The sequence below is a fragment of the Halyomorpha halys genome, unplaced genomic scaffold (genome assembly GCF_000696795.3).
Source record: "Halyomorpha halys isolate HHAL.00 unplaced genomic scaffold, Hhal_1.1 Scaffold620.1, whole genome shotgun sequence".
Lineage (NCBI taxonomy): Eukaryota > Metazoa > Arthropoda > Insecta > Hemiptera > Pentatomidae > Halyomorpha > Halyomorpha halys.
In genome coordinates this window covers 125962-145460 of record NW_027107900.1, presented here as the reverse complement: position 1 = coordinate 145460, position 19499 = coordinate 125962, and the positions used below count along the sequence as shown (strand labels likewise).

General features: G+C 31.5%; 1 protein-coding gene across 4 annotated transcripts in view; it reads left to right on the top strand.

Annotated features, from left to right (window-relative positions):
* The window catches only part of LOC106684800 (dual specificity calcium/calmodulin-dependent 3',5'-cyclic nucleotide phosphodiesterase 1), a 420431-nt gene that overhangs the window by 355287 nt on the left and 45645 nt on the right, over window positions 1-19499 (top strand). For all 4 annotated transcript variants that reach the window (XM_067046266.1, XM_067046269.1, XM_067046267.1 and 1 more), the window contains one exon: window positions 7875-8052. In XM_067046266.1, the coding sequence (XP_066902367.1) occupies window positions 7875-8052 (178 nt within the window). The remainder of the gene's footprint in view (window positions 1-7874; window positions 8053-19499) is intronic.

Here is a 19499-nt window from a genome sequence, read left to right as displayed (position 1 = left end):
AAAAAATAACGCGTACCTTTGTTAAACCAAGAGTTAACAAGGAACAGTAACAGGGATCGAAACGGTTATTAATTTTTTGCTGCAAATGTCACAATAAGAGTTACTGCATGATTTTGTTTTTAAAATTGGTGAATAACTACTATAGATACTAGAGATTAATATATGACGAATAATTCTGCTCATTGAATCTTACCCTTTTTTACCGAAGAATTTACGTATATTAATCTTGTATCTTCAAAGGTGTGGTTGTGATCTTGTAATTCGTAAAGATGTCATCTCAATAATGTTATCTTACTAATTCTAGCATACTTCCAAAAAGAAATCATCTACCAAATAAGTTCACTATTTTCCTTATTTTTTTTCCTTGGGTTCCAAAAATCTAGGGGGAGCCGCGGCTCTCTACGCCCATTGTTCTATACGCCATCTATGCTGGCATCAGCATAGATTTTTTTTCCGAACCCTCTAAAACAGAAATAAAAGTGAATTAATAAGTCCATTACTGTGAAAAAGTAATTCGTGTTGTGTCTTACATTTTACTACCTTTGGTGTTTTAAGGTTACCTGTTATGTTTAATATCACATATGAGCTATCCATTCAAAGGAGCTATTTTAAGTCCGGAGGTGAGGGGCCTCCACGTGTTGTCATCAGCATAGAAAAAGTGCACTAGCGTATTAATTTAGTTTAACTTTTTAATGTTTCAAAAATTTTCCAAGGGTTACTAATTAAAATACTATTAATTTTAATAATTTGCAATTCATTTTATAGTGTAGTTTTCAATTACTATGACTTAGATAATAGTATCATTAAGATAAAATCAATTGACTTCAATATCGGAAAAATCCAAAATTATCAAAAAATGATAAACCTTTAAAATAAAATATATTTTAATCACAGTAAAACATTAAAAATGATCATACATTTAAGTGTGACAAATACAAATTAAAAGATATTTTAAATCGAAAAGTTTGTTTCTAGTTTTTGTTTTACTAAATAACAAATAAATTAGTAAAGAAACTGTTTTGAAATAAAAATAAATACTTATTCTCTGTCCTTGGACTATCACTATTCAAATTTAACTTTAAAAACGTAAGCATGATATGCAGTAAATGGATGAATATTTTTGCTTCTTTTTTTTAGAACGATCAATGAGTTGTTTTTATAACTATGGGCACAATTTACATGTTGATGAAAATGGTGTGAGAGGTGTGGTAGTAGGTGGCAGAAGATAAAAAATACACGTTTTGTTTTAAACTATGCATTCGAAGCTGATGGCTGATGCACCGTTAAATTTATTCATAGGAAAAGTAATGGTATGTTGTAATTAAAAATATGTAGATTGATGAAATAAACAAATATACTACACTCCTGTGAATATATTGCTATCTTGCTACATGTAACAAATTGGAAAATAATAGTTACTATAGACAGTTATGGAGTTTTTATTAAGTAAAAGCTTTTTACTTAGTAAAGTAAAATATAATCGGCATGCATTATTTTTTCTAATTTTTAATATAACTTTATTTCTGTCTAATATATACATTATAAGTACAACTTTTTGGTTATAGTTCTTTATTTATATCACTGTTACTTTTATTTAAGCATTCAACAATAAAAAAAAATTAATACGATTTTTAGAGCAATTTATCATCTGTAGCTGCTATGTGAATAAATTATAACCCATTGTTCTTATTTCTTATACTTTTATAAGTACAAAAAATTAAAAAAATAGTAATTCGAAATTTAACATTCATAAATATTACTATCAAACTGTCTTGTGTTTAAGTGGAGAAGATCGTCAGGGGATGCAGTTAGCAAAAAACACAGATGAGCAAACAATTATTAATTCGTGCCGATGTTTCGACCTGAATTTCAGGTCTTCATCAAGAAGCTTCGGCGGAAATCTTATGTGTAAATTTTAGGATTTATTATTGCCAAAATTGACATTCATATTGTTTTATTATTTAATGCTTAGCAATAGTTCGTAAATATCTCTGCTTTGCTTGATTTATGGCACATTTTACCACAAGTGAAGAAAGTAACCGCAATCTATGCACTATCTAGTGAATATATCCAATTTCAAATAAAATCAAAACTTCTTTTATCACGTGTGCCACTATTTCGGCAAAGCAGAGATATAATTAAAAGCGTTCTATTGATTTCCACCTGTATTTGATCAATTTTCCATCAACTTCAACACCAAAGTCCCTTTTGTAACTTCTACTTTCGTAACGGGTCTTATGTGGATATTGTGTGTCCATATTAATATAATAATTATTTTTTAAATAATTTTTAAGGCATCTAAATCATCTAATGATTGTGTTATTAAGTAATTACTCAGTCAGGGTGTAAACGTATAATAATGCGATGTTTAATAAGCCTGCCTTTATCAGTTGTAAGTATTTGTTTATTAATTACTTCGTTATCTATATTAATTCTAGTGAACAATAGTGTTCGGATCGTAGCAATTATATTTATGAAGTCAAAGGCGTGGTCGCGATTATGGGAAGTTGTGTTAAGTAATTCTACCTCCTAAATATTCTACTTTAAGTGTCTAACAGACCACGAAGATTTAAAAATGGATTACTTTGAAAAACGTCTTGATCATTACCTGTTAATCTAGATTTAACTATAGTTAATAATCTAGTATGGATATTATTTTGTACGGTATTATCATCGGCACATAGATTGCTCTAACCGACATTCGGTACTAATCTACCCTGAGGGGAGTATACATATATGTGTACACCTGGAAGTGCTAGCTGTACCTGTCTCCTAAGATGTTTTAGTTTGCCAACATATGTACATACACTTTTCTCTTGTATATATTATAATTGTTTGTTCTTATTTTTCTTTAGGAGGTCAGAAAAAAAAAAAAGAAAAAGAAAGGCTGTAGCTGTTCCGTAAGGGTTGTTTTGAGCATTAACCGTCTCTTGATAGTTTTATTTTAATTCTCAAAGAGGATTAAGGTCTTTGAAAATTCTATAAATATTCCTGTGAAGTAGGCTTACCTGTTGTTGCAAATAGGCTATATCAGTTGTTACCATAGTTCGGTTTCCTATCTAACTTCAACGGCTGATCCATACATTCGTTGTAATTTGGGCCTTGAGCACAGTTGCTGGACCAAATATGCTTTGCCAACCAACCATCCAATAAGCCTTAACGTTGTGTTTATATTTGAATTGATTGTTATTATTAAGGAATTTTTTTAGTTGCTGTGAATGGATTCTGCATAAAGAATAAAGAATTAAAAAGAATAAATGGATTAAAAAATAAAGAATACTTCGTTTGAATTCGCTTGTAAAACTCTTGAAACAATGTGCAATGTGGTGAGGATCACATTAGCGAAAATATTTAATAATTATTTCTTTTTCTTTGTAATATTCGTATTTTTTTCAAGAATTAAAAATAGCTAAGAATAATTCGATATATAGATTAAGGTTAGAAATATAATGAATAATTGTATATTTAATTAAATTACAAATTATATGAGATTATCAATCCTTTCATTGGTACGGGCGCATCGGTGGTATTTCAGTTAGTTAGTTAGTTAGTTTTTTTTTAAAGCTCCAATTTAATTCAGTTATTTTATTCAATACTAGATCGGTCTGGTGGGCCTTACATGGTTATTATAGCAGTTTTTTTTGTTTAACAATTGATTATGGGAATATAATCTGGTGCAAAATACACCCCTAACAGTAGTTATAAATGTTAGCGTTGTACATTTATAACTACTGTTAGGGTTCAATAAATATTGAACGTTTGTAAATATTAACGATGAAGTACCACCTTTCATTTCTGACATGGCAATAAGCATTAAAGGTTTTATTTGCTTTTAAGAATCGGATAAGGGGAATTGGCAGGTTTAGTGTTTATAAATTAAGATATTAAACCATTCTAGTATAGGGATTCTCAATGCTTACTAAAGTATTCTAGTAAATGATAAAGCAGTAGGAATGACCAGTATATTGTCGTTATAGTCTAATACAAAGGTTATGATCCCATTCACATTGCTTTTTGAAGAGTTTGGATCCAATAAATGCTTTATTATTCATTAATAACAGGTGCTTTGCAAAATTATTGATATTGGCAACTTTACAAATTTTAATAAACCTATATAAATGATTCTTATTGGTCTAAGTGAGCTAAATGCATTAGTATCTCAGAAAATTATTATTATTAATTCGGCTCCACAACTCGATGTCGAATCCTGACCTCCACCAATCATTATGATCTTGTGCGGCCGCCATCCAGTTCCTCACTCCCATCATGGTCCTGGTATCACCACTCACACCATCACTCCATCCAAGGCGTGGTCTTCCTCTGCTTCTTGCTCCATGTAGTACCTCGGTCACAATTTTCCTTGGCAGATCACTCTCAGCCATCTGAGCAACAAGCCTTGCCCACCTCAATCCACTGAGCCTTTGAACATTGAGCTCCTGGTTTGTTCGACGTCTCCATATCTGGTCAACCTTGACAGCTGCAAATATTTTACGGAGAATCTTCCTCTCCAAGACCATTAAGTTGTGCTCACCAGCTTTGGAGATAGTCCACGTTTCCGAGCCTTACAGAAGAATTGGCCGAATAATTGTTATATACAAATAAATCTTGGTGTCCTTAGACAAGGTACGGCTCCTAAAATAGGGACTGAGGTGATATTAACAAAAATCAGTTTAAATTGGTTTAAAAAACAAAAAAAATTAATGATCATTGGAGTTGACTAATACGCGTGCCTAATCCGGATATAAATTTCTCTTACAGTCGTTTGTCATAGTAAATTGTTTTACTCATAATTAAGACTTACTCAAAATCAATTAATAAACTCGTTTCATCTACTATAAAAAAAATAATGATTCGTAATACTAACTAAACATGGTTCATTAATTCAAAGAACCAGATTAAACAATAGGAGTACCTAATGAAATAACGACTAAGACGACCTCTTTGTTCGGTTTCTTTGATCTTGAAAGAGATGAAGAGGTGGGGTTCGGATTCTAGAGACCCTTGTTCAGATGTAACAGCCGTAATTCCTAATGAGAAAATCTTATCAGCTTTAATTATACCCTCTACCTCTGCTGATCTCAAAGTTGTACTCATTTCGGAAACGTTTATACAATTTAACAACATATTTTGTTATTTCATACGTTATAATTTTTATTTTAGTTAAATCACTAACTGTGGATACAATTTATGGCAAGTTAAAAGTTCTCTTATTATCCGAACGGATGATAAAGAGCCATAAAATAATAGATTTTTTTCTAAAAGGAGCAAGTTTGGAACAGAGCTATCAGCCTCACCGGAATAGAAATTGTGTGGAGAAGTTGTAATTTTTCAAACAAAACAGAGAAACATATAACGGAGAATGGAATTAGGAACCAATTCTTTCAGGTAGTGAAGGATACTACCGCATCACCTCATATTATTAAAATTGTAAGAAATTGTTCATCCCTAATAGGAATGTCACAAGTTTAAAGTTGTAAACGTCTGAAAATATGCCTTATTCTGTTATATCACGTTTTAACATTGCATGAAATCTATTATTCACTTCATCTCAATAAAATATGACTAACGGACGATATAGGTTTCATTAAATGATGATTAAAAGTAAGAACTTTTATCACAATCGATGGTACACCCTGACAAGACATTCTTAGAAACGTGTAGTAAAAAATAGCAAAATAAAAAAAAGAAAAATGAGCCTTGGTGAAATGGAGTGAAAAATGGATATAAACAGCACATCCGATAAAAATAAACCACTGACAAATTTCCTTCCTCATTCCACTCAATTAGTGTAATCAGAACTATTGAATTAACTGATAGTCAGTTTAATCTAATAAATATAAAATCAGAAAAAAAGACAGAATATATTTCATGAGAGTTATTTAATCATAAATGATTGAGTTTTAGTTTATTTATATTTTTTTAATTCAACCTTTGACAATATTTTGGAAAGAAATTTTAACTACTTTACATTTCCGCCTAGCTAAACGTGGACTTAATATTATATGATAAAAATCAGTATCATTTTTATATAGATAAATTTAAGCACCGAGGCGTATTGTTTTTAGTTTTATCTATCAATATAATGATAGTGTTGCAAATACAATAGCTCTTGATATTTAGGAAGGCTAAAACGCCATTCCACAATCGTATAGACTTTCCCCTATCTGTGGAATTATCCTAAATAAGCAGCTTTGCTTTGTACGAGACTGAACTGTGACTGTTGATACAGCATTCATCTTCGCTGACGCTTGACATATAGGGCCCTAAACCCTTTGATCGTACGCCTTAGGTAGCTACTGACCGTGAATGGACTTAGATAAAAGAGAGGTGTCTTTGTAAATCCTCTGATTGACACCTTACTAAATAAATATAGTCTACTCACACTGTGACGGTCCACTTCCCATGATTTTTGATTATTTATTTCCAAATAATAATATAAATAATAAAGAAATATAACCAGTGTGTTTGCGTTTGTTTCCTACATTAATTCAAAGTATCTATTAAATCTAAATTTTGTATATTTAAAATTTTAATTATAAATTTAGTATTTTAACTGAAAGCCCAAGCAATTTTTGTGATTCGCGAAATATTCATGATAAAAAGGCTAATGTGTAAAAAAATGTTTTGGGATACTGGTTAAATCCAAACCTAATATTTTCCTTGGGATTTGTAATGTTAGTAAGAATAAATTATCATTTTTTAAAAATAAAATAAGAACACATTCTTTATTTGTAGGCTAACTATACTGAATTATTCTAGTAACAATATCATATAAATTACTTTTAATTACTTCAGATATATCTCTGAATTCCTCCACAGCAGCGGTGAGGGTTTTCTTGATATGTATATAGCACATAGTTGGAGATATTAAGCACTGAGTAAAAAATTAAAAAAAAAAAAAGGCTTTTCAGCTTTTAGGTCAGCATTTTGTTATTCATTCTTTTTAACAAATAATACCGCAAAATATTTCTTTTTTTTTATTATGATTTGTTTGAAAAAAAAAAAAAACCGACTCCAGATGGCGAACAAAAAAAACACATCTTGCTCAGAATTTACTGGACTTTTAGTATGCCAAAAAGACACCAACATTTAACAGAAACAAATTCCGTCAACAGGGGAATTAATTACACCCTAAAAACCTAAATTTCGTTTCCTAAAATTTCACATTCTAATATGATGTGGTGGTTGGAATTGTTTAGCATGTATAGATTTTATCACATTGTGTTTAGTATAGGTGGGAGTGGGAAACAAGTATGTATGTCCCACACATATTTCTGGAGTTACATGATTTAAAAAAAGAAACACTTGACCACTTTTGCAGAAACTTTAGTGTGCTTTAGTTTTAAGCACAGCAACAGTTAAACTGAAGTGTTAAATATTTCTATAAATAAATATAAAATATTTAAACATTGCAATTATTTACTTATTTTATTTTATCCTTATTTATTCATAAACATATATATATATTATTCACTTTGGTACGAATGTAATGAAATTAATAAAAGTTTGAGTAAAACACTTTAAGGCTAGACTAGAGCTTTTATAATGTTATGATTATCTATATATTATCAGAAAGATATGTCTCCAAAAGTTTCTGTTAGGTTTTCAAGCTTTTGACATTCCTCTAAAACATTCCAGTGCAAGGTATGTTAATAAGGCTAAGAAATGATAGCCTACCTTGTACTAGATGTATTCTCCGCCTTCTCTAGTCCGCTGTATTTCTTAAAATCGAAATAACCAACTATCCATTAAACACAAATTATTTTTCTCTTATATTTATTATATTAACATCCACTTTTATGAATGTTGCATCTAATTTAATTTTATTATTGTACTTAACCACTTTACTACTTTTAATGTTATCGTTGTTGCAGAAGGGCAGCAGCAGCAGCAGCAGCAGGGGTCGCTGACTATCGTCCGGCGGTCGAGCGGCAAGAAAGGCGAGTACGGACGTGAGGGTCCGGATGACGCAGCCTTAGAGGCGGTGGACCTAGCCACCGAAAACCTCCCGGCTGTAGATACTCCGGACGCTTGCGATAAAGCCGCCCTCCGGTATGTTTTTCATGTTCATAAATATGAATTATATTTGTTATTCCTCATACTAATTAAAATTCCCTGATAATAATTCTATTAATTTGTGAGAAAATTGAGTAATTACTTCTCAGATTTATTTCATCGACGAAATTTCAGCCCCATGAAATATCATCCTAATCAAGAAGGTATGCCATCTACGAAATGATTATCGATCACCATGTTTTCCGATTAATTACAGGCCCTCGGGATGTAACCGCACCATTCCTTGTCATTCCAATCTGTTGGCTGGCTGTTAACCATGCTGTTCTACCTCCATTTTCATAAAACACCTGCAGACCCTGCCCTGGACTACAGGCTATGCACTGGTGAAAAGTTGATTGTAAGAGACCTCTTCGACGATATTTACACAACTAAGATCAAGATATCCTATTTAGAGAATTCCCGGTAAATTTTTAAAACTTAATTCAACTTACATCAACACTCCCTTCTCCATGTAAGCTTATCATATGCATGTTCTGCTGACAGTTATATAGTGGAATCAATCTCTGAATTAATAATAATATTAGACAATAACATTCTTTTAAAATTCATAGATCCATGATTTATACCAAAATCATTTGATGATATAGCATTTAGCACCTAATGACTTTCTAACGGAACAACATAAATATTATTACTCAAAGATTTATTTGAGCAATAGGCTCTTTCTCATATAAATCGATCAATATTATTTACTGTGCCTCTCCTGGAATATGTCCTTATAACTGCTTTTTGTAAATAAGAGGTTTATTTTCAAGTTCTTCCAGTTTGCTATTTGTTAAAACATAACAGTCTCTTTAGTTTTCACAACAACGCCTATCGATTCGTACATTATTACCTTGAGGTTTTGGATGTTATGATCACAAAATAGATCTAATCTATTTCAGTCTGTAAATACATCTATCATTGAAAACTCAATAGATCTTGGCTTCCTGTATAACCTTTCTTATTATTATTAATTCATTTTGGATGACATCAAATAATTATCACAATTTATCATTAAATTAAAAAATTATACAATTTAACAGAACGATTATTTCATGTTTTACCACTCCAAATAGGTTTCTCTACACTGGGGTTGAATGTTATGAGCTTAGGTTAGCACCTCTTCTAAGCTTATTGACGGGACCATTTTTTCTTAAGCTATTGTGCTCAAAAATGACTAAACATCTTTTTCTTCTTGTTGTGATGAGGTAGAAAAGATTCTGATAATATTCTAGGTACAAAATACCCCAATTTATCAATTTTCCAGTTGATTTTAGCTTTTTACACTCTAAGAAATAATAGTGATCTGGAAAAGGAGTGAATTATCCCGATATTATCAATTAACTTCGATACTAAACTTAATCAAGCAAACCTTCCTGAACCTCTACATTACATACCCCACAGTCTCTGATTCATGACTTATTCAGCACAACAAATTCACAACCATTTCCATGAAGCTGCGACATTAGCGATACTTATCTTATCAGATTAAGGTCACGCGACTCTGGTTTTGAATCCATGTAAATTAGTTATCCATAAAATTGTTAGTGCTTGCCGTATATACTGCATTTCTGTTTATCAAAACCATTACACGTTTTTCTTCCATCCACTTTAATCTATCCTCTAAATCTTTAGGAAATGTGATGTTCTTCTCAATTCCTACTTTGAGTTCTATCATAGAATCATAGCATTTCCAGATTTTGGTGCAATATTTTTCTAGTTAATTTCACTGATTTTAAATATTGTAGATCCCGTGTGTTTCGTAACAATAGTTTTGGGTTAAAAGTAAAGATCATTACTTACTTACACCACATAACGTCTTATATCATTCCTTCTGCTCTACCATTGACTTCACATAACATATAAAAGATCTTGGTGTATTCAGTAAAAGTGATTATGGGAGCAGAAGGGAACGAAAAATTATATAACCTATACATTCAATGTCCAAAATTCAATGTAATTAATCAGTATTTGCTAAATTAATACCATATTCAAAAAACCAGTGCCTCTAGATTTTTTAAAACATATTATACAGCATTCCCTAAATTATGAAAAGAATTTTTTTTTTTTAATACCAGATCGGCCTGGGCTCTGTTTAATAATAAAGTACAAACTAATACTATTAGTCTTGTCGATTTAACTTAATACAATTACACCGACTTGTACAACAGTAGCTTGTACGTTAGTACTTTCTAACTCCTGTAATATCACTAATATACCTCTCTATTTTGAAAAAAATACGGTTGATATAACCGTTACATTTAATTATTTCTTTTTTTAACAATTGAATGTTAAAAACAATTTGAACCTGATTAACGCAATATTGGACCGTACTTTAATTTATTTTTAACTTTAAACATACACATCATATCATAATTAATATATATTTAAAAATATATGAATTTTATATTTTTGTATTAAATCGTTATGTTAATTCATACAGAGTAGTAGTATGGAAAGCAGAATAATATAACTTTCTTAGTACATTTTTTGAACAAAGTATTACAGACTTTTAAGCCATCATTCATTAAAATTTTTCTATAAATATGGCAGTAATACTCAATTATTATTGTTAGTAATTTTATAACCGCCATTGTCAAATGTATGTTATAACACCCCAAACACGCTTTCACCTCAATGACATAATATCATTCATTCATTCATTATTTTCCATGAAACTACGTGATAAAAAAAAAAAAAAAAACCCTTTCATTGATGGTCTATTATTTTATTTCTATTCCCTGGAACCGGTGTACTAGTCTAAATTAGACTGAAACTATTTTTCGTCGTATCTCAATTGTGTATTTATTAATTTATCAGGGTTTTACTTTAATTATAATAGTTGCAATATTATAGTTTTTTAAATTTAAACATAGAATCATTTAATTATATTGAAGAAAAAATTATTTCGTAGGAAATATAAATCTGTTAAATGACAAATGAGTGATAATTTGAAAATGTATATATTATTTTTATTTGAGGTTATTTATTGTTTTTTAGTCTTTATTTTAAGAATTAATTAAATCTAAGTTTGGTGAGTTTGTGAGAGACCCTCGCTTCAAGTTGACAAGATAACCCACATACTCGTGTGTGCCTCCCTTGTTTTATTAATGATATGCTCTAATTAATAATTTTCTTCTTATCAGAGGAATTTAGAGGAACCCCAGTTAAAGTTTGTTAATATAGCAGAGCCACCGTGGACCACAACCTTTCATTGGTTATTAACAAAGTGAAGACGATTAAGATTGTGGTCTGTCCGGTAAGATCACTAGAGCCTCAGGAAAATATTGATTTAATGTTTGTGCTCTCTTCTATTTATAGGTTAGTAAGTAAGGTTATTTATAGTTCACTGTTTACTTTCGTAAAAAAAAAATACGATGGAATTGCTGCGTTTGTCATGTTTCCTTTCCTTAACTACTTAACGTTAAGCGAGAATATCAATCGAAAAATACACATAAATCATACCTAATAAGTTTCACTCAACTAATTATTTTATTTTGTTTAAACCTACTCAATTTTCGTCGTCGTCACACCCATTTCTAAGAAACTACTAAATTGTTTATAAAACAGTATGGAGCACAAACCTTTGTGCACAACACTGGTTTGTGCTTTGGAGGAAACGAAGTGCAGTGTCCTTTTTTACGAGGTTATAGATTTTCATATAATATGTTAAGAATAAATTTATGTTTGCAAAACAGAAGGATTTTCTTAGAAAAAGTTTTTTTGTATTGTTATACGGCGAGAACCATATGTCCTCCTTTATGAAAAATTTGAGTTTTAGTTTTTGAGACTCATTTTCCTTAAAATCTTTGCTCTTATGACCCTTCTGAATCACATTTCACGTATTTAATCTTTAAAATGACACCAGTGTGTTTTCTAGAAGTGAAACACCTGGAAAAATATTTAATCTAATAAAGTTAGGAGGTTTTATGAAAAAACCTCTAAAAATCCAGATGGATTTTGAAAAAAAAGGTTTCTGATATCATAGGACCAAAGCGTTGTGTTGCAACTACCTTGGATTCTGTAGCATCTCAAGGTGGTTTTATAATCATTTCACATTTTCTAATATGTGGAGTCTCGTATTAAATTGTTTATGAATGTCTAATTCATTTTATATCGAAATTAAAAATATACTTACTCCTACCTGCTATCTGCAAAGTTAATTCAAACTCGATATTCTCAGAGATTCGCAGATACACTATATTCGCTTTGGAGAGTTTGGGGTGCAATTAATGGGTTATTATTCACTGATAGCGATAATGTTTTAGCGGAAAAAAACTATTAATACTATCAAACCAAATATTTACAAGATATATTAGTGGTTGAATATTAGAAAATACTATTAACGTTGATTTGGAGTGTTTGTGTCTTGGTGTGGTCCCTAACCAAAACTATTTTTGCAAAAGACAGTAAACCATAAAAGTAAAGATGTGAAGTCTGACTTAATGTAATCTTGTAAAATATTATTTAATAAAGTGATATTTTACTCCTGGTTACCTGAGAATTCAAAGACTACAAGAGAGAATGTTGATCGAGAGAGAAAATGCGGTTTTGAAAATATCTGAGCTGTAGTCTCAAGATTCGTACATCGGACGACATGAAATAGTTCTCTACTCCTAGTATTTTGAATAATACATCCGAATTATTCAGTATCAATAAAAAAAGAATGAGTTATGGAGAGGATTTATATTTGATTATTTTAAAATTCTAATTAAAATTGTGGTATGTTCCAGTTGTATTAAACATCATAAATGCTTGTTTTTATTCTTTGACACAGCATTACATACAACGAAAGGAGTACTGAGTATGCCTTATCAAACCTCGACCGACAATCTTTTTATTATTTCTTTGCTTAGTTTTGTGATAATTTGTAGAGGTTTGTGTATTACATATCAACAACTTTTCAGAAAAGTGGAACTTAAGTTCCTTAAACACCTAGTGATTTGTTTTTCTTTGTTCGCCGAATATTTTTGCAATTGAATTTTTTTTCATAAATAGCTCAGAGCCTACGGTGTACAAAAATGCAAACTCTAAACATATACAATAATAAACAATGTTGGAAACAGTGAAATTACACACACTTTTTACAAAATAAAATAATTTCTTCTTCTTTTTTTTTAATATTCTAATATGATAGTTCTTACGGTGATGATAGTTACTGTAAACAATCAGAGAAGACCTTCGGTATGTAAGAAAGAGGGGAAAAATGGAGGAGGGTTGATATGAAGGGTGTCCCCTTTTGACAGCCGATCAATCATGTTAGGGTATAATTTCAGACCCATCTCCCTTCAGCAGCAATCTACCCTGTAACGCTCTAAATAGTGTCCGCTACACTGTAAATATAGCGACTCGTTAACACGGTTGCCTTTCATTGAATTTCTCTATTTATTTTAAGGGTTTAATTGTCAAAAGGTTTGTTTTTAAACAGTTCGAATACATTTATTTATTTTAATTACATTGGGTTTCAGAAAAACGAATCATGTTAAAAACAATTAACAATTCAGGCAATAATAAAGTTTTAATTGATACTTTACGATTTATGTGTTTCTATCTTTTTATAACGAAATGTCCTAATAAAAATATAAATACACGTAATCTCTATGACAAAAACAATTAAAATATCTTTATATCATACCGTTTCGATGGTTTTTTTTTTACATTGGATCAGAAATGTATCAAATTATTTGAATAAAAGAATTAAAAGTTTTGCCATAGTTCAGACAAAATGAAAAAAGTTGCTTTTTGTAGACTAACCTATTGATTTAAATTGTCAAAACCAGCAATAAATAAAAAATGCAGTATATCAAAATATCTCGTAAAGAGGTGTAGCTTTCTCAACATTTCTTATGGATCGGTAAATAATTACCTACATTTTGAGTTGAAGTTTGAGAATAATTCAAAGTTTTAATATTTGATAAATTCGATTTGTCACTTGAGAATAATGTCAACATATAAGCGTGTTAATGAAAATTCTCTATCCTGTCCGCTGACACCTGGGACGCCAAATAGGGGTGCATAATTTATATTCAATTTCAGGGCATTGGACCCTTCAAAGCCCGTATTTATTTATCGTATATAAACTTATTTGCCCTTGGGGCCTCTTTGAAATGGCGTACTCCAATGCCCAGCCACCTGCAATTGACCCATTCCTCGAACGCATTTTCACGTAGCAACTGTTGTAGAGCTTTCACACTCCGATGACACACTCCTAATCAACGCCCAATCTATTGGCACATTCAACAATCTCGGCTCAACAATCCAAAGTGGACTGGAATAGAGCATCAGGCACATTTACTCCTTTGCCTTTATATATCATAATCGTGCGCCTCCGCCTAAGTGGCTCCGGTACATAGGACACCTTCAGCATTATCTCCGTAATTTCTTAATAGTATGTTAATGGCTATATCAAAGAACTTTATCGTGAGGATTAAAACACCATCAGACCCCGGTGATGTATCTAAAGAAGTAAATTTGATTGCTTTCTTTATTGATTCAGTTTCTACTGAAATCAATTTCGGCATCTGAGCCTGCTTTTCATATTCCACACGCTTACGGAGATTTTCGCTTAAAAAAATAAAGACAAACCCGGGTGGCACCATTTACAATAGCCTCACACAGCACATGGCTTATGCGGATGAAGTAGTCATCACAGGGAGAACCAAAACAGCATTGGCCGGTACTGTAGAAGAATTCAAGAGAGCAGCACAGGATTTAGGACTTAATATAAATAGTGAAAAGGCTAAATATATGAAAACCTCTAGACCAGGGAGAGAAGAGAGATTGTGGATGTGGGGTAAAACATGTTTCACAGCTGCAGTATTTTCAAGTACCTAAGGAGAGGTTGTGGCGGAGAACAATAATTTAGAAGTAGAAATTAAGGGCAGAATGGTAGCAGGAACCAGATGTTTCTATGCCCCGCAAAAAGCCCTCCGATATAAAAGTCTTTCCAGGAAAGCAAAGCTTTTGTTGTACAAAACAATAATTAGGCCACTGGTAATGTATGACAGTGAGACATGGACTCTAACCGAGGAAAATAGAAGAATTATACTGGTTTAGGAGAAAAGAGTGTTGAGGAAGATCTTTGGAGCATCTTTGGAGAATAAGAAGCAATGACGAAATAAAGGAATTGTATGGAGAGCCTGATATCCTCTGTGCTATTAAGAAGAGTAGGCTAAGATGGTTGGGACATGTGGAAAGGATGGAGCCCTGCAGGCTACCTAAAATGATGCTCAATGATGTACCCGGAGGAAAAAGGAAAAGGGGCAGACCCAGGCGTCGGTGGCTGGATGATTTGGAAGATGATTTGAGAGGAATGGGAATTGAAAATTGGAGGAGTCTCGCTGGATACCGCAAGGCATGGGAAAGAATGGCAGAGGCTCAGGACCTACAAGGACTGTAGCGCCCAACAGTGAGTGATATGGGCTATATCAAGAACTTTATCGTGAGGATTAAAACACCATCAGGCCCCGTTGATGTATTTAAAGTAGATTTGATTGCTTTCTTTATTGATTCAGTTTCTACTGACACCAAATTCGGCATCTTGATGCATTGGTTTGGAAATCAGCATATTGATTCGGCTGTTTTTCATATTCCTCACGCTTACGGAGATTTTCGCTTTCAAAAAAGGGTCGTATAATGCCTCTCAATTTCAAACACTTTTAAGGGACATGGCTTAGGAGGGTCGGCATTCATGATGTTTTGCACTATTTTCCCCTTATATTGTAATAGTTATATTGTGCATTGTGCATATTGATATTGTTCTTGCCGACGACTCCGGGCTGCTTTATTGGCCCTCTGCGGATTTGATACTTTTCCAGCATCTTTGTTCGCCATATTAGATTTATTTTTCTTCCTCATTTTGTAAAATTTGACGGCAGGTGGCGGGAGCCCTGGTAGTTTAGCATTGATCGTCATTAGAAATATTAGGAACTTTCCTACTTATGCCTACTACGACTTATAACAAAATATTTGTTTACTATTAAAAATAATGCAAATCGACTATAAATATTTCTACTTTAGGTGAGGAAACAAAAAACATTTACCAAGTGCATGGTTCAGTTTAGTCTTCCTCACTATTTTGCCCTAATTTCTTTTTTGTTTGTAAATTTTTTTTAAAGTTTTCATTAATCTGCATATTTTTATTCCATGTGAAATTAACTATATTTCAAAGTTAATGATTTATTAGTGATTAGCGAATAAAATTACCTCTAAGCCACTTTATGAGATTTCTTACTTCATTAGATCTATCTTTTTATACCATCTATAGATATATCATTTTATACCTGTTCATGCCGTTTTTCAATTTCGGGTGCTTTTTAAATATTGCTCGATTTTACTATCTTAAAGTTTCCTCTTAGATCAGATACAATTTAAATCAACTAATGTTCTACCATGGCAAATCTGTAATATTATTTTGGAAAAGACAAAATTACATTAATTATTTAATTAGAGGTTAAAATATAACTAAAAACAAAAATATGCCAACCAAGCTATTATTACTTTTCTTTAACCAAACCAGCTTATCAAATAAACCGGTTACTCTTAGACTTAGTCTTGAATCCTTTGCAGTCCTCTTCACAAAGATTTTAAGCTCTTTAACTTTGAAGTATATATAGAATACAATCAAATATCATTGATTATAATTTGCCCGAAGCGAAGAAGACTCGGTATTAGACGTAAAATCTAACGTTTTTGTGAAGGTAACCCAGCTACTAAGAAGAGTAACATATCTCACATCCGTTAGCTTATATCACCTGGTGGTAAACAAAAACAAAACTTCTAATGCTGTGTCTCGGGAAAGATTGCACCTACAAAGCTGAATTTGATCTCAAATTGTGGTAACTTTAGTCTACTTAAAATAGAAAAAATATATGTTTTTTTTACTATCATACATAGTGCGGAAAATAAAAAAAGTAAAATATTTTCGCTTGTTATGGCAAATTTCTCCAAACACTAAAAACTTTTATCGGTAAACTGTACACAATCAAATTTTGAGGCATAAACAAGAAAAGTAAAGATTACATAACCGACTACTGTTTTTATTGCAACGAGAGCGGTTTTTTTTTTTGTTTTCTTTCCTGAAGAAAAAATGAAAGAAGCAAACAAGAGAAGAATAGACAGGCAAAGAAGAAATGACTTGATGAAGTGAGAAAGGCGATACCTATTTGAGCCTCCTGAAGGATTGTATAATATAAGCATTCAGGCTAGGAAGTCCGTTATTGAATAGATTCATGTTAATAGAATCCATGTGTAATTGTGAGTTATTAAATTTATACAGCTAACGTACTATATTAATTTAAATCCATTAGTAACTTAATTTTTACTTTTATAGTATTTAATATAATTTTCTTCATACGTCATTAATCTGCATGAACAGTGCTGATGCATATAATAATTCATATTTCTTTGTATACACAACGATTAGATAGTGCATATTGTCTGGACAATACAAATCACAATTAGGCCCCCTGCTTAGCTGGAACAAGAAGAGTTTTGCCCCTAGAGCCCTCAAGGCGCTGCGATACCGAGCCGGCATTGCCTTGGCCCCCTGCGGGTTCTTATTCACCCCAACGCCTTCAATGACTTATCTCAACACGAGGAGGCCCCTCACCTCCGTACTCAAAATAGCTCCTTGAAAGGATAGCTCGTATGTAAAATTAAATATAACAGGTAACCTTAAAATACCAAAGGTATGTGTAACCGAGAACTAAAATTATTCCATTTAATTGCATGCTGGTTTTTCCAGATAGGTAGCTTATATCTTCATTTTTAATGTTATGACACAACACGAATTACTTTTTCTTTTTTCACAGTAATGCATTTACTAATTCAATTTTTATTTCTGTTTTAGAGGGTTTGAAAAAAAAAAAAAATGACTTATCAGATCACATTTTTGGTTTCTTTATGTTGCAAAGGAAGGTTGTTACCTAGTATTATTTTCTCTTTTGCATACGAGTATGAATATGTAAAAAACAAAAAATCTGATCAAGGGAGAACTTATGACAGATAAAAACGTACATCGTACGTCATTGCAAATACGTTAATAAACATTACATTCATGCATGTGTCAATACCATAGTTTAATAAGTTGATCAAGTTGCCAAATATTGGGATAAAACGTTGTAGCTTTATTACTGTAATTAATATCTATGGCACTTGACCCTATTAATAAGTTATAATTTTATTTGGAAACATAATTATATGCTTTTGTAATTTATTATTATTATTATTATCTAATAATTTCTTTAGGACACACCAGTGAGAAATTGTATGTGAAAAACCAAAAAAAGGTTTTCTGGCTGTAAAAAGTTCTCCTTACGTCTTCATATACGTATCTATACAAGATGAAAAATAAAATAAAATCTACTTTCATTGTTGTAACTTCCTCAAGAGTGATTTAACGGGAACTAAAATTATTCCCTTTAATTGTATGCTGGTTTTTCCAGATAGGTAGCTTATATCTTCATTTTTAATGTTATAAAAGATAACACGAGGAGGCCCCTCACCTCCGGACTTAAAATAGCTCCTTTTTAGAATGGATAGCTCATATATGACATTAAACATAACAGGTAACCTTAAAATACCAAAGGTAGTAAAAGTTAAGACACAACACGAATTACTTTTCTTTTTCACAGTAATGCATTTACTAATTCACTTCTTACTTCTGTTTTAGATGGTTCGGAAAAAAAAAATATATATATAATTTAGTAAATGCATTACTAATATATATTTTTTATTATATTTTTTTATCTGAGAAGGGACACACTCCACTCTTATTAGCTGTTGGTCGAATTAAATGTTTATGCAAGGAAGAGAAAGGATATACACTGAAAGAAGAGTTTTAGTAGATGTGTTCAGAAAAAAACTAAGAACGGGATCGAATATCTTTTGAATTCTTGTTTTCATGCTTTGAACCATTTTATTTATTTGAGGAGTATTTATTTGATGTGATCCCTATCGTCGCAAAACAAATTTTGCATAAGTATTCTCGTGCCACTTATTGTTCAAAAATAATTTTTGGGTCTATGGATGTTTACAATAAATCTGAATTTTTTGACATTAATCTTAAAAACGTATATTGATCTAGAACCATTTCTTTTCTATTTCCTCTTCATCTTCACATGATGACATAGTTCTTCTTCCTCTTAAACTGTTCAACTTTAAATAAAAAAGGTTAGTTGCCTAGAACTGACGGAAACGGAAGAGTATTACCTAAAACAAATGGAATGTAAACTGTGTGGGTAAGATTAACATCTTCGTACATGAAAAGTAGTTATCACTACATCGTAATTTTATTTTCCTTTAGTCTTTATGGATATCACTTCAATTGAGGTTGTCACAAACGTGGAGTTTAGCTTTTGTTTAATTACTCAGATATGATTTAATGCTAGTACTTCACCTTATGTAGTTAGTAAGTTTTAATCACTTCAACAAATAATCTC